This window comes from Crinia signifera, chromosome 6, assembly GCF_055691185.1.
Source record: "Crinia signifera chromosome 6, ASM5569118v1, whole genome shotgun sequence".
Lineage (NCBI taxonomy): Eukaryota > Metazoa > Chordata > Amphibia > Anura > Myobatrachidae > Crinia > Crinia signifera.
In genome coordinates this window covers 174,104,313-174,118,572 of record NC_139222.1, presented here as the reverse complement: position 1 = coordinate 174,118,572, position 14,260 = coordinate 174,104,313, and the positions used below count along the sequence as shown (strand labels likewise).

At 43.8% G+C, this 14,260-nt stretch overlaps 1 protein-coding gene across 1 annotated transcript in view; it reads left to right on the top strand.

The window, feature by feature from the left end:
- Positions 1-14,260, top strand: part of LOC146009679 (myosin-3-like) — a 55,294-nt gene that overhangs the window by 29,414 nt on the left and 11,620 nt on the right. Inside the window, exons 24-31 of the mRNA XM_083150136.1 lie at positions 7-152; positions 2,272-2,362; positions 2,485-2,874; positions 3,265-3,391; positions 5,272-5,390; positions 5,981-6,177; positions 12,385-12,568; positions 13,036-13,201. Of these exons, the coding sequence (XP_083006262.1) occupies positions 7-152; positions 2,272-2,362; positions 2,485-2,874; positions 3,265-3,391; positions 5,272-5,390; positions 5,981-6,177; positions 12,385-12,568; positions 13,036-13,201 (1,420 nt within the window). The remainder of the gene's footprint in view (positions 1-6; positions 153-2,271; positions 2,363-2,484; positions 2,875-3,264; positions 3,392-5,271; positions 5,391-5,980; positions 6,178-12,384; positions 12,569-13,035; positions 13,202-14,260) is intronic.

Here is a 14,260-nt window from a genome sequence, read left to right as displayed (position 1 = left end):
CCTCAGCTACAAGGCTCACTGGAGCAAGAGAGAAAACAGCGTATTGATAATGAGAGGGCTAAGAGGAAGCTTGAGGGAGACCTGAAGCTTGCACAGGAAACCATCATGGATTTAGAGAATGATAAACAGCAGACGGATGAAAGACTTAAAAAGTATGAGTTTATTACGCTGGCTGACAAAGTAGTCTTTGGGGATGGCTCATAATAGATAATAAAAGAGTCTTAACCACTTTACTAGCTAATAGTTTTTTGTATAAAAAAGCCAACTTTTTTATGATTGAATAACGTTAAGAACATCGGAAACAAATCGAACATGAATTTTTTAAAGTTTTGTGTGCAATGTTTTAAAAATAAACATTGGCTAATCATTTGTGGCAGAAATATTAGTCCATCGATGATCAATACACTGAGACCATCGCATCCAGGGGGAACTTATTTTTTTTGCACCCTGGGGGAGGATGGGGGGACGGACGACAAGGTGATGGGGTCTTCTATTACATTACCCCAGTGGCTTCTAATCTCTGCAGTAATCAGCAGCATGGCAGGCACTAGAGGGAGGGAACCATGAAGCAGAAACACTATAAGACAGTGGCATCAGGAGTGCATGCGATATATCGCATGCTGTCCTTTTGCATATGATATATCGCTTTGGGATCCCAGCAAGTGCTGACAGATATAATATATCTATAGTGCAGCACTTGCAATCTAGGGACTCTCATCTGATGTGCACGGGCCCTTCACTGCATAAGTGAAAGGCCAGCTTTATATTGTTTTGCCATAAAAAAAACTTGCTCATTTGTGTGGTAAAATTGTATGTATTAGTGGGAACATATATATGGAATTAAAAACTTATTATGTTTTGTGTTTACAAATTAGTGTAAGTTCAATTATGACATTTATATTTCATTCTTTCTCCTGTAAAATTAATTTCATGTGTATCATTTATCAATGAAAGAGCCTTCTAGCTTTCTATAAGTGATGTTAACCTATCACAAGCTGCATCGTGCTAATTATATCATGGCCAGGCATACATGCTACACCCTCTTCCCATTTCTAGTCATACAAAGGTTGAATCCAAATAATATCCCTTTCAGACATACTCCAAAATCCCAGGTTTTTGCACATGAATGCACATCAAACGGGATTTTGGTATGTCTGAAAGGGTCAACCTGGGTGTTAAAATCCAGGTCTCCAACCCTTCTTTTTACCTTCTTTTTCGGATCAACACACAAAGGGGAGTGGCTTGCTAAGGCACATATGCTAGCGTGTGCGTACAGATCTTACATTGTCCGCTCGGACTTCCAGCGTGCAGATGGCCAGACTGCCGAGCAAACACCACCTGCTGTTGTTTAACACAGCACAGCACAAATCCACACGGAACTCATGCTCAAACCCATTACTTTTTGTAATGTGGACTTTTTTCAATTGTGTGTACTATTGTCCTAAGATGACAAGAGCACTTGTGTGTTAAGATTTGAGTACGAGAATTGGCACATAATAGCAGTTAAGAATAGTGCTGCATTTGTGTATAAAAGCAATGAAATATACAAGAGATATGAACGCAGAGAAGTGTAAATGGTTAAAGTTTAAAAGTGTGCTTCCCGTGTTGCTGCCATGTGGTTAGTTAATTGATAAATGAGAGAAACCTCTATGCATGGGAGTGTATTGCGTGCAGCTGAAAGTAATTTAGCTATTGTGCGTGTTGATTGTCCGAGCAAATGCGAGCACGTTAAGGCGGCAGGGCTGCAAGGAGTGAGACTTTCTTTTTTCTTGCTAGTGTTTCTCATGTGTACCAGTCTGAGCGCACGGTAACTAGAGTGAGATGTACGCCCAGCACTTGCTGTCACCACCCACATGCATGCAGCGGTTACCGCCCAGTTTAGCCCAGTTTTGATGCTGCGCCCTGTGATACGCCCCCATTACGCCCACTGTGTCCGACCATACTCAGCAGAGTATTTCTGTTCACTGAGTTACATCCGTACATGGTTGAGTTTGGCTTCACATGCGCATAGCGAATGGTACACATGCGCAGTGGGCTAAGAAACGTTTTCCGAGCGAAGTTATATCCTAGCGAGTCAATCAGAATAACTTCCTAAGTGTGAAAGGGTGCAGGCTGCACCAGGGAAAATGACCCAGCAGTCAAAATGCTGGGTAATTCCCAGGTAGTACAGTATGTCTAAAAGGGGTATAAGTGATATTTTACCAAAGCATGGTCTTAGTGGGATTTTACTTACATTCACTTGACAAATGAGTATATTTTTTTGAATTGCAGGAAAGATTTTGAGATGAGTCAATTGCTTGGCAAAATGGAAGATGAGCAAGTTATGGGGATTCAGCTGCAAAAGAAAATAAAGGAGCTTCAGGTAGACTATTTTATAGGTTTCTACAGATGTGATGTTCTGTTGCAGTCACTTTTCATTAAATAACCTGTTCAATAAAACTGAGAAAAACAGAAAAATATTTATTACCATTATTGTTGTAATAGGCCCGTATAGAGGAGCTAGAAGAAGAGATGGAGTCAGAGCGGGCTAGCAGAGCAAAAGCTGAGAAGCAGAGGTCGGAACTCTCCCGGGAACTAGAAGAGATCAGTGAGAGGCTGGAGGAGGCTGGTGGTGCAACTGTCACTCAGATTGAGTTTAACAAGAAGAGAGAAATGGAGTTCCAGAAGATCCGTAGGGATCTGGAGGAGTCATCTCTTCAACATGAAGCCACACTGGCCACTCTTCGAAAGAAACATGCGGACAGCTCCGCTGAGTATGGGGAACAGATTGACAACTTGCAAAGGGTGAAGCAGAAACTTGAAAAGGAAAAGAGTGAGATGAAAATGGAAATTGATGATATGAGCAGTAATCTGGAAAGTGTATCTAAATCCAAGGTTTGTACATCATTTGAGGGCCACAAAGCTTGGTCCAGTGGCTCCATACAATATTTTAGACCATATTAAAACATGTTTTCTTATATCTGGGTTTAAAATAGTGATATTATGAAACCTTTAAATGCCAACATCTCACAGAGATGTTCAAATTATCCGCTAAACATGCCAGCATTACAGGTCATTATGATGAATAAAAATGTTTGCTTGCCAATTTCACGCCTATTTTGACAAAATAGAGGGTTAAATTGCAAAAATAATTTAAATAGGCACCAAATACAATCAATATACGCTAGTTGTTAGTAGATGAAGAAAGATTTGTAAGTTATTTGTCACAATTTCCTAACTATTAGAATTCTGCTTTATACTTTATACATTTAAATACATTTCCAGATTAATTTAGAGAAGATGTGCCGAACACTGGAAGACCAGTTAAGTGAGCTCAAGTCCAAGTCAGAGGAGAACCAGAGAAATGTGACTGATCTCAGTACGCATAAAAGTCGTCTCCAGAGTGAATCAGGTAATGCTTCCTGCAAAATATATATTTGCTTGTTTGTAGATGCATATATAATAAAATTACATTTGGTCTTATATAAAAATGAAGCCATAGTTATTCTAATTTTTAGGTATTTACAGGTCTTTTCATGGTACTCCTGGTATTCCCTGCAGGAAATCTTTTAGAGAATATGTCATGTTTTATTACATTTGGCATACTTTCTGAACTAAAAATTGGGACAAAATATCTAATAATTAGTAAGCCCAATCAAAGCAAAAGTTTCGAAAGCTAGTTGCCTCTGTGGGCAGGATGTATTAAAATACATTGCCGCCCATCGCCGCCTGCCCGCCATGATGCCAGCGCATATGTACTAACATATGCGGCTGGCATAGCGGTGCAGTGACGGAGACCCCCCGCGATACCTGTACTGTGGTCTCCTTCATCTCCATGCCGCCTGCCTCTCCCCTCATGCCGGGGACGGCTAAGCAGGCTGTCCCCAGCGCCTCCTTCTCCCCCCTGCAGCCGGAAGGATGTCCTGCTGTGTTACTAGTGGGAGGAAGGGCTTACCTATGGGCTCCGCTGCAAACCTGCCGACCCCCCCTCTCCCCCTCCCTCTGGCTTACCTCAGTCCAGGTCCTCCTGGACCCGGAAGGTAAGCCCTTCCTCCCCCTAGTAATGCAGCCAGACATCCTTCTGGCTGCAGGGGGGAGGAGGAGGTGCCGGGGACAGCCTGGTTAGCTTTCCCTGGCATGAGGGGAGAGGCAGGCGGCAGGGAGATGAGGGAGACACACACCACACACACCACAGTACAGGTATCGCGGGGGGTCTCCGTCACCGCACCGCGTTGCCAGCCTCATATGTTAGTACATATGTGCTGGCATCGTGGCGGGCAGGCGGCGATGGGCGGCGATGTATTTTAATAGATCCCGCCCTGAAAGAGATGTAGTTTCACTGGCTACCAACAGATGGCAGTACTTCGGAGACACACAGCCACTAGACATACATATATAGATGATGCTCACAGTTGACCAACCACACAACTATTTTTTCTCATTAACATCCCCACAAACACTTAGTAGGATATTTAATAGGATGAGAGGTTCAGAAAGTGAGAGATTTGGTAAGAAATCTCCAGTTTTTTAAAAGTGGCAATCATTTACACCAGTATGATTTTGCAGTGTAAATGATTGCCGCTTTAAAAAAAATATTAAGCTTTCTTTCAAAATCTCCATTTTTTTTTAGTTATGCCCCTGTCTCCAAGGTTTGGAACATCTGCTCCTGGGAACCCAAAATCCAATCAAAGATATAGATGTGCCCATTATTACTTGATGGTTTTAATATCTGTATGCCTAACATTTTTAGGAGGGCATGTGTAATATTATATTTTATACTTTAGTTTTACTAGATTTTGGACATGTTACAGTCTTAAAAAACTAAGGGAAAATAAAATTTGCATATTATTTAATAATTTCTTAGATCTAACACATTGCTGTGACGTAGTGCCTAATTCAGACTTGATCGCAATGCACAATTTTTCCTCTAATCTACAAACCCATGTTGCAGTTCAGGTGAGGCACATTTAGAGAAAGAGAAAGTTAAAGGTGTGCTAAAGCTGAAATCTGTATTGCAGTGTAAAAATAAAGTGCTTAGTATTTACCCTGCACAGAAACAAAATAACTCACCCACATCTAACTTTCTCTGCATGTATTATATTTCCTCCACCTGCAGTACAACATGGTTTTGTCCATTAGAGAAAAAAATGTGCTTTGCGATTCAGTCTGAATGAGGCCCATAGTTCCAATATGCATTGAGTGGAGAGCATTTGAAATAAACTACAGGGTATCTCAGTATTAGAGTAGTAAAATAAAATGTAATAATTTAGAGGATTTTAATTTCAAATGCAGGTGAATTGGTTCGACAGCTGGAAGAGAGAGACGCTCTGGTATCACAACTGTCGAGATCCAAACAGACATTCATACAGCAAATTGAAGAGCTAAAGAGACTGATGGAGGAAGAAGTCAAGGTAAGATTTAGGAGGGTTCTAGGCTAGCATTCCATGTTCTATTGTCTATCTATTATCCATTATGATGACTAGGCTTGAGCTTAGGGACCCCATAGGGACTAGGGGCCCATCTTTTTTTGCTGAAGCAGTGTTGCCTGTGCCCTAGGTGGGGCCAAATTAAGAGAAGAGGAGGACTGTGTGCAGTCTATGTCAGGGCCAGTATGTGTGTTTGAGCACTAGTCATCTCTAGTGCATTACTAGAGTCTATTAGAAGAGGAGCAGGCCATTTCCCTGTCTCTTCTCTACTGCACATGCACAAAACACAGGGGAAATTACCACAAACCATTTTCCCTATGATTTTGAAGTGTCGTTGGGTGGGGAGGGGTTTGTGGAAAATCACAGGTGTGCCACCACCGTTAAGGAGGTGGGAAGAAGCCAGGGAACTCCATAATTACACAGAGATTTCCTGGCCTGTGCAATTAGGGGGCCTAAAATACCTGGACGCCTAGGGGCCTGTTCATGAGTTAAGATGGCCATGGATGTTCTGCTGATTTGATGCGTTCACTTGTTCATCTTTTTTCAACTGAGCTCTGACCTTCTGTATTTACCAGGCTAAGAATGCATTAGCTCACAGTTTGCAATCATCCCGCCATGATTGTGAACTTATAAGAGAACAATATGAAGAAGAGCAGGAAGCTAAGTCTGAGATGCAGAGAATTTTGTCCAAGTCAAATGCTGAAGTGGCTCAGTGGAGAATAAAATATGAGATGGATGCCATCCAGCGCACAGAGGAACTGGAAGATGCCAAGTAATTTGTTATTTATTACTAGTTATTTATGTAATGATCCTGTAGTGAAATGGCTTAATCATTAATACCCCTTTCAGATGGCAAATGCTGGCTCGTACCCAGGATTAGGACATGGGTCTAACCTAGGAGCGACCCGGCATTTGCGGCCTGTAAGCTCCGCGTCCGACCCGGCTTATTGCCGGTTCACTGATGTCACACGGGGCATGGCGGAGCAGCGGCGTGTTATTGGGGGTGGGGGAGGAGGCAGCGCTTGGAGCTGACAGTGCTGCCTCCTCCATTCTGTGAACGGGACCCGGGTCACTCAACCTGGGTTACCCGTTCACACTACACAAGAGCTGTGTTCAACCCTGGTCGTGGCCATTGTTGAAATCCCAGGTTGCTCAATGCGGGACGTAACGGCTTGACAATAACCTGAGTTTAGAGTGTTGTCTGAAAGGGGTATTGGTACTTGTTTCCTAGCAGGGCGCCCAGTACGCTTTTAGCATACTGGACTATTCTCCATAGTGAAATCCCATCGCATCGGATCGCACAGCGTGGATGGTGCTGTGCGATGCGATGCAATGTCCATATTAAGTGCACAGGAGTGCTTATACAATGAAATATTGCATGGGATCGGAGGGCACCGTAGACAGGGTGCGATGCAATATTTCATTGTTTAAGCACCCATGCGATGAGATGTGATGGGTGCTTACTATGAGATGTGATGGGTGCTTACTATTGAAACGCGTTCCGCTGCACTCACCATGCTTTGGGGTGGCGTCGATAGTGCTGGTGCTTTGGGAACACATTCACACCTGCAATATCATACAGCTGACACAGTAATGACGACATGTGTTAACAAATAACTATAATTTACTGAAATAATTAGAAAGCATAATGAATTAATCACATTAATTACAATAAATAATGTTAATAATAACAATCAATCAACTGAAAACATTACAACATTAATTACTAAAAAACCATGAAAGCAAACATTAAAAAACAGTCAATCATCTTTAGGGGGGAGCGTCAGTGCTCGCAGGATGCGATCAAATGGATTATCCCATCCCATTGTCTTTCTCCACATAAACTCCTGCAAATAGGAATGGAGCTGGTGGCGTGCTGTGCCTCTTTGGCACTTATTGCGCCATTTGCATGCACCCTAAAGTCTCACCACATTCTGAGTATGAACCCCTGTGGCCGGGTCAATGAAATTAAATCTATGGTTAACTTGGGCATGCTTATAACCTGCAAGTTCCAGCAGTTCAGTGCAGTCTGTGTAAATAGTGGTGCCTGGCTCTATATTGTCAATTATAGCTGCCATCAAAGTGATCGTATCACGTCTGGGCACCATGGTGAGGAAACACTGTCCAGTTTCCCGACAAATTCCCCCAAAAATCCACTGCTGTGGTAACGTATGGCTGACATTGCTCTTACGCTTGGCAAACAAGCTCTCATCAACCTCCACGATGTGACCTGGACCGCTGATACGCCGCTGTGGCTGCGCCATGAGGTCCATGGTGCAAGCCTCACGCGTCCATCTGTTATACAAGACCGCTGTCTTCTTTGATATCTCCAGCCGGTCCTGACAGTAGTTGATGGATGTGAGCTCCTGGGCCAAGGAATAGATGAAGCGCACCAACATGACAAAGGATTAGCGGCACCCTGGAAACCAGTGGGCCGCTCTGAGGCTCACCTTGAGACGGCAAGCTTTGACATGGCACCACCACATACACTCCTTCACTGACAGCTGCATAGCATGCCCATTAGTGCAATTCTGCATCAGCGGAAGGAGATCATGCTGCTGGAAGTAGTGGATAGTCTCCTCTTCCGGTACTTGTTTCCTATCTGGGCGCCCAGGTTTTCTACGTACGGCACCGTACTGAAATCGGATCGCATCGCATCGTACACATACACGATATTGAACGATGCGATGCGATGCGATCCGATTTCCCATAGGAAACAATGTGAAATGGCTCAATTTAGCCAAATTATAATAGGAACAATAGTAAATGGGCCAAAAACACCCCTGAACATTGAAATGTCCCCCCAAAAGTAGTTGACGCCACCCCGCCATCAACGTGAACCCGAAGCGTGGCGAGCGCAGCGAGCCCGCGAGGGGCGGCGGTACGCGTCCTCCGACCTTTTCATGCCCTACTATCCATTAGGGCGTGGAGTCAGAATAGAATAGTGTGGCGAGCGCAGCGAGCCACCGAGCCCGAAGCGTGGCGAGCGCAGCGAGCCCCGCGAGGGGACGCGGATACCTTCACAGTTATACGCGTCCCCTCGCGGGCTTCCCAGGTGTCCATGGCGACGCGGACACCTGGGAAGCCCGCGAAGGGACGCGTTTACCTGTGAAGGTATCCGCGTCCCCTCGCGGGGCTCGCTGCGCTCGCCACGCTTCGGGCTCGGTGGCTCGCTGCGCTCGCCACACTATTCTATTCTCACTCCACGCCCTAGTGGATAGTAGGGCATGAAAAGGTCGGAGGACGCGTACCGCCGCCCCTCGCGGGCTCGCTGCGCTCGCCACGCTTCAGGTTCACGTTGATGGCGGGGTGGCGTCAACTACTTTTGGGGGGACATTCCACTGCTCTGTGGGTTTTTTGGGGGTTTCTGGCCCATTTACCATTCTTCCCTATGCTGATTTGGGTAAATTGATCCATTTAACATTGTTTCCTATGGGAAATCGAATCGGATCGCATCGCATCGCATCGCATCGTACAATATCGTGTATGTGTACGATGCGATGCGATCAGATTTCACTACGGAGAATAGCATGGTGCGCAATTAACTTAGTGGGCGCCCAGATAGGAAACAAGTACCCCTCTTCCATCTAAGGCAAGCTAAACATGTTGATAGATACAGCCATTTCAGATACTTCCAATACTTCACCAGCAGCTCTGATGGATGCTTCCAATACTGTCTGACAGTTCTGAGAAGATCCGGCAGGGGGCGGGAATGACAGGGAGCGGGAACGGGAGCGGTACTGAAATCGCAATGCATGCCACTATAACGTGTCATGTGATGCAATTTCACAACGGTAGCGTACATAAGGAAACTGGGTTCCCTGCTAGGAAAAGAGTAGCCAGGCAGTGTGACAGGAAGAGAGGAGAAAGCCCTGTGAGGGAGAGCTGCAGCGTGGAGTGCCAGAGCACAGTGTCAGAGAGAAAAGGAGTGTGAGAGAAAGGTGAAGAAGGCTGCTGTCCCAAGCGTGAGGAGAAACAGGAAGAGGGAGCACACTGAAGCACCCAGCAGAGGGGCCAGACAGCATGCAGCAGTATAGCCAGTGATCTATGTGGCAGGAACCAGGAACACCCAAGCTACTGATTCAGTCCCCCTGTGACAGCATCTGCACCCTTGTAATACCCAGCAGGGGCATCCCATACCACCTGTTTACAACCCACATACAGAGAGGGGTTGATGATTCAGCCGCAGCATTAGCTGCTTATCAAGAATAGGGGGACCGCTAGAGCCAGATCGGGGACAGCACCTGTGAGACTCTCACTGTCAAAGCCGGCCATGTATTGAGGCTACTTCTGCAGCCTGTTGTGCAGCTACAAACAGGAGGTTACCCCAAGACAGGAAACCTGCCTGTCCCTCAAACATGAGGACTGTTTATTGTTAAGTTTTTCCCTGTGGAGTATAAATAAGTGTGCACACTATTTTAGGGAGTATATATGTGTGAGGACCTGTCGACGAGGGACCATTGTTTTGAGCCGGTGACTTGTATTTAGTGACAGTGTATGTGGATTGAGTTGCTAATAACATGTATTAAGTTTGTTAAAGTGTTTAGATTGGATGTAGGGCAAGAGAGAGTGAAACTAGATATAGACAAGTTAAGTAGCACCACCTGGTGGATGACGGTTAGATCCGCCATAGTCCATGCAGGATTAGAATACTGGAGTAATTATTGTTTTACTGTCATTGTGCTTTTGTTGAGTATTTGTTACATCACTTGCAACTTATTGAAATATTGCAGCGGCCAGTCCGTGTGGTGGTAAATAAATTACTGTAGCTGCTAACTGTAGTAGTTTCACTTTTGTGGGTCCTCCTTGGGTTGTGCCATCCCTTGCCGCAAGTTCTTCTAGAAGAAACTTGTGAAGATCTTCAAAGCTTTCAAGTCCCAATTCTAGATACGCCATCACACGACACCGTTACAGGGGCATTGTCACACTACTGCGCAACTGGGATGGTTTTCTTGCTTTTGATTCATCAGGAATCTACATTTGCACCAACTGGTAAACAGCACAACCAAAATCAGGTTTGTGCTGCTGTCTCTATTGCTGGCCACACATCAGACCAACTTTCCTCCAACCATCCAACTGGTTGGATGGTCCTAGTTGGATGGTCCTCCTCTCATTGGTTGTTCCCGTCGATTTGAATAGTTGTGTTGTTCCTGGTGGTTTGAATATTTCCTAGGCCTATTGAACCTATTAGGAGGTTGGTAATCATTGGATCTATATCGCGACTGTCCTGGGTTTTGTTGGTACGACTGAAAGAGGATTTTCTTGATCTATAATGATTATCTGGTTCTTTTTTACTAATAATGCTGTGATCCCTGGGAATATATTCCTTAGATGTATTGTGTTTATGGTAGGTCCTAATTTTATCATTACGATAATCGTTTTGATCTCTTTCCCATTTTCTCTTTTTATTTTGAAGCAATTCTTTTTCAAATTTTTCTACTCTAATGTTTATCTGCTCATCTTTTTCTTTAAATACTGGGTTTTCTTTGAAGGATATAAGTTCATCTTTAACTTTATCGATTTTGATGATAGTTTTGGATACTTGTTCCTCTCTATATTGTACCAGTAGTTTCATTAAGGCAAGTGAACACCCATCCAGTGTTTCATTCCATTTGGTTAACAGTTCGGGTTTATCAATTATCGATAGATGCTTAAAGACCCTAAGGCCTCTTGGTATAATTTTTGCATCTATATACTGTACTTCTGGAGGGAAATACTATCCCACCAGTTTCTCATTTCTTCCTTTAGAAGATCTTCTAGGTTGTAAAATAATTTACTCATGCTAGGATTAACACTGGATGGAGTGTCCACCTGTACATTAGTTTGATTAAAAGAAGACAGGTACTGTTCTCGTCTAGATTTCCAATCGTAATAGCTTTTAAATTCACTCATTGTGCAAAGTGTGATATACCGACCTGTAAGGTCACTATGTGTAGAGCTGCGTGGGGTAAAGGCAAAGGACAAAAAATGGAAAGTTTTTCCCAGGAGAAAGGGGATGAGCCGATCTCTCAGGAGCCCCGGCGCTGGTGTGTGGATTACAAAAAATGTAAATGTGTATTTAAGGGTGTGTTCTAAAAACCCTCTATGGCTGCTGCAAGTGTATTGAGTCTGCCAGACTCAGAAAAGAGAGATTTCTAACTCTTGCAAATGGAGGATAGGGGGGTATACACTGCGCTGTCAAAAAGGGGGAGGTGGTATATAATATCCAATGAAGTGGTTACAAATTACAAGTGGTTACAATACTACATCTAGTACCAGGTTTTTTTTCCGTCCAACCAACTAGTTGGATGGTTGGAGGAAAGTTGGTCAGATGTGTGGCCAGCATAAGTTTACTAGAAGAATGCACGAGGCATAAGCCTATAAACTGCCTGCTTGGACTGTATGTGTGATGTGCACACATTAAGTCAGGGTTACCTACCTGACCCTCTCCTTCAGGGAGAAAATGCTCTGTTCCTGGACTTCCCTGGTAATGTACAGTATGATAGCCATCACCTGTGGGGAGCTAGGTAATTGATAAGAAAGGTGTTTCACCACAGGTGATGGCTATCATACCAGGGAAGTCCAGGAACAGAGCATTTTCTCCCTGAAGGAGAGGGTCAGGTAGGCTACCCTGCTTTAAGTACCTTTAAGTAGCTATATTAATGTTCCACAAGCTTACATGTAATGTGGTTACAATTAAATGCAATTAATCATAAGGTTCATTGGACCTTGTTGCCACTGTTTGAAAACTACCCTGTCTATTCCCACACAATTGAATTGCTTTTCCTGCATACTTCCTGTGTTCACATTCAAGTGAGGATAGGCATGTTTCAATAATTGGCAACAGTGCGCAGACATCAATCATTGCACTAGGATTTTTATCTGATGACATTCTGTTGATAGGGTTATCTGTTAGAGGGTATTTAATGGTTACATGAATCCCTGTATGGCCAATGTTCCAATTATGTTTATGAATATTATTTTGTAATGTTCCCTTTAGGAAAAAGTTGGCTCAGCGCCTCCAGGAAGCAGAAGAACACGTTGAAGCTCTGAACTCCAAGTGTTCATCTCTGGAGAAGACCAAGCAAAGGCTGCAGGCAGAGGTGGAAGACCTGATGATTGATGTAGAAAGGGCCAACTCTGCTGCAGCTGCTCTTGACAAGAAACAAAGGAACTTTGACAAGGTAGCTGCATGTTAACCACTCAACTTGCACAGCCAGATTGGAATGCAACAGCTGAGCTTTCACTGATATGTGCCAATAAATCTATGTACATAAATAAGGCTGAATACTACCCATTTGTGGAGGCTTTTTTTAAAATCTAATTGGAGTGATACTATCCTCAATCTTTGCTGCTATTTACCCATATCAAGCCTGTGAGTGTCACAATAGGGAGCCTAGCACTCCTTATTGATTGTCACTTTGCCACTCAGCACCCACATAGGGTATGATTTTTTTGCTTTTTATAAATATTATTATAACATTTTTTATGTTCATTATCATATTGTATTAATAAACCAATTTCCTACATCGTTGCACTAATTGCTTCTTGTTACCATTTCTGATTTATACTGTAGTTGATGAACGTTACTAAACTAAAATGAATTAATATACGAGTGACATTCATTAACCGCTCCTTTTCACTGTTAAAGATCCTGATTGAGTGGAAACAGAAATATGAGGAAACTCAGGCTGAACTTGAGACTTCTCTGAAAGAATCGAGATCTTTGAGTACAGAGCTCTTCAAAATGAAGAATGCCTATGAGGAAAGCCTAGATCATCTTGAGACTATTAAGAGGGAAAACAAGAATCTACAACGTGAGTAAAAGCATGGTGACAGAAACAACATGAAATGTTAAAGCATGCCATTTTAATTAAGAGTGATTTTGCCTTCAGAAAACAACTTTAAGTTATTTTTTTTCAATTGCACTTTGGTAGCTTTGAATAATTTACAAGACAGGGTGGGATGTTCCAACCAGTGGCTAATGCGCATCGCATATGTACTAAAATAAGGGCAGATCTTCTGATAAGGGGTTGGGATCATTTGGTCTACAGCATTATGGTCGACAGTCGTTAGGTCGACACCATTAAGTCAACATGGGAAACGGTCGACATGGGTCTAGGTCGACATAAGTAAAGGTCAAAAGGCCGTTAGTTCGACAGGTCGTTAGTTCGACAGATCGTTAGTTCGACAATGTCTAGGTCGACAGTCAACGTGGAGTTTTCACTGTTTTTTTTAAATTGAATGTCAACACAGTCGACTTGGACACAGTTTAAAGTGCACCATATCCCCTCGCTTCACTCGCAATGCGTCGGGCATGGTGCCTTGCTGCGCTCAGCACACTATTTTATTCTCCCACCACGCCCGAGTGGATGGTAGGGCATGAAGTACCGCCTGCCAGCACATGTTGGCTCAAAAAACAGGGAAAAACCCCAAGTCGACCTTTTGACTGTCGACCTAGACACTGTCGAACTAATGACCTGTCGAACTAATGACCTTTTGACCTAGAACCATGTCGACATTTCCACATGTCGACCTAGACCCATGTCAACTTCTCCCATGTCGACCTAATGGTGTTGACCTAATGACTGTCAAGCATCATGCTGTAGACCAAACGACCGCATCCCCTGATAAGTGCTGCCATTTGCAATCACCCCCGCTGTCTGGACTTGTTATTCCCCCCGCTGCATGCATAGAGACACCGGTGGCCGCTGGACATGCTGGGAAAGATCAGTGTAAGATCTCTCACACAGCAGCACTGTGTGTTGTTGAGAAGTCAGGTTAGAGTTTCCTAACTGGTCCCAACAAATGCATCAAAGCAAAATGACATCTAACAGTTTAGCAGCCCCCCAAAATAATCACTTGGGGCATCTTCT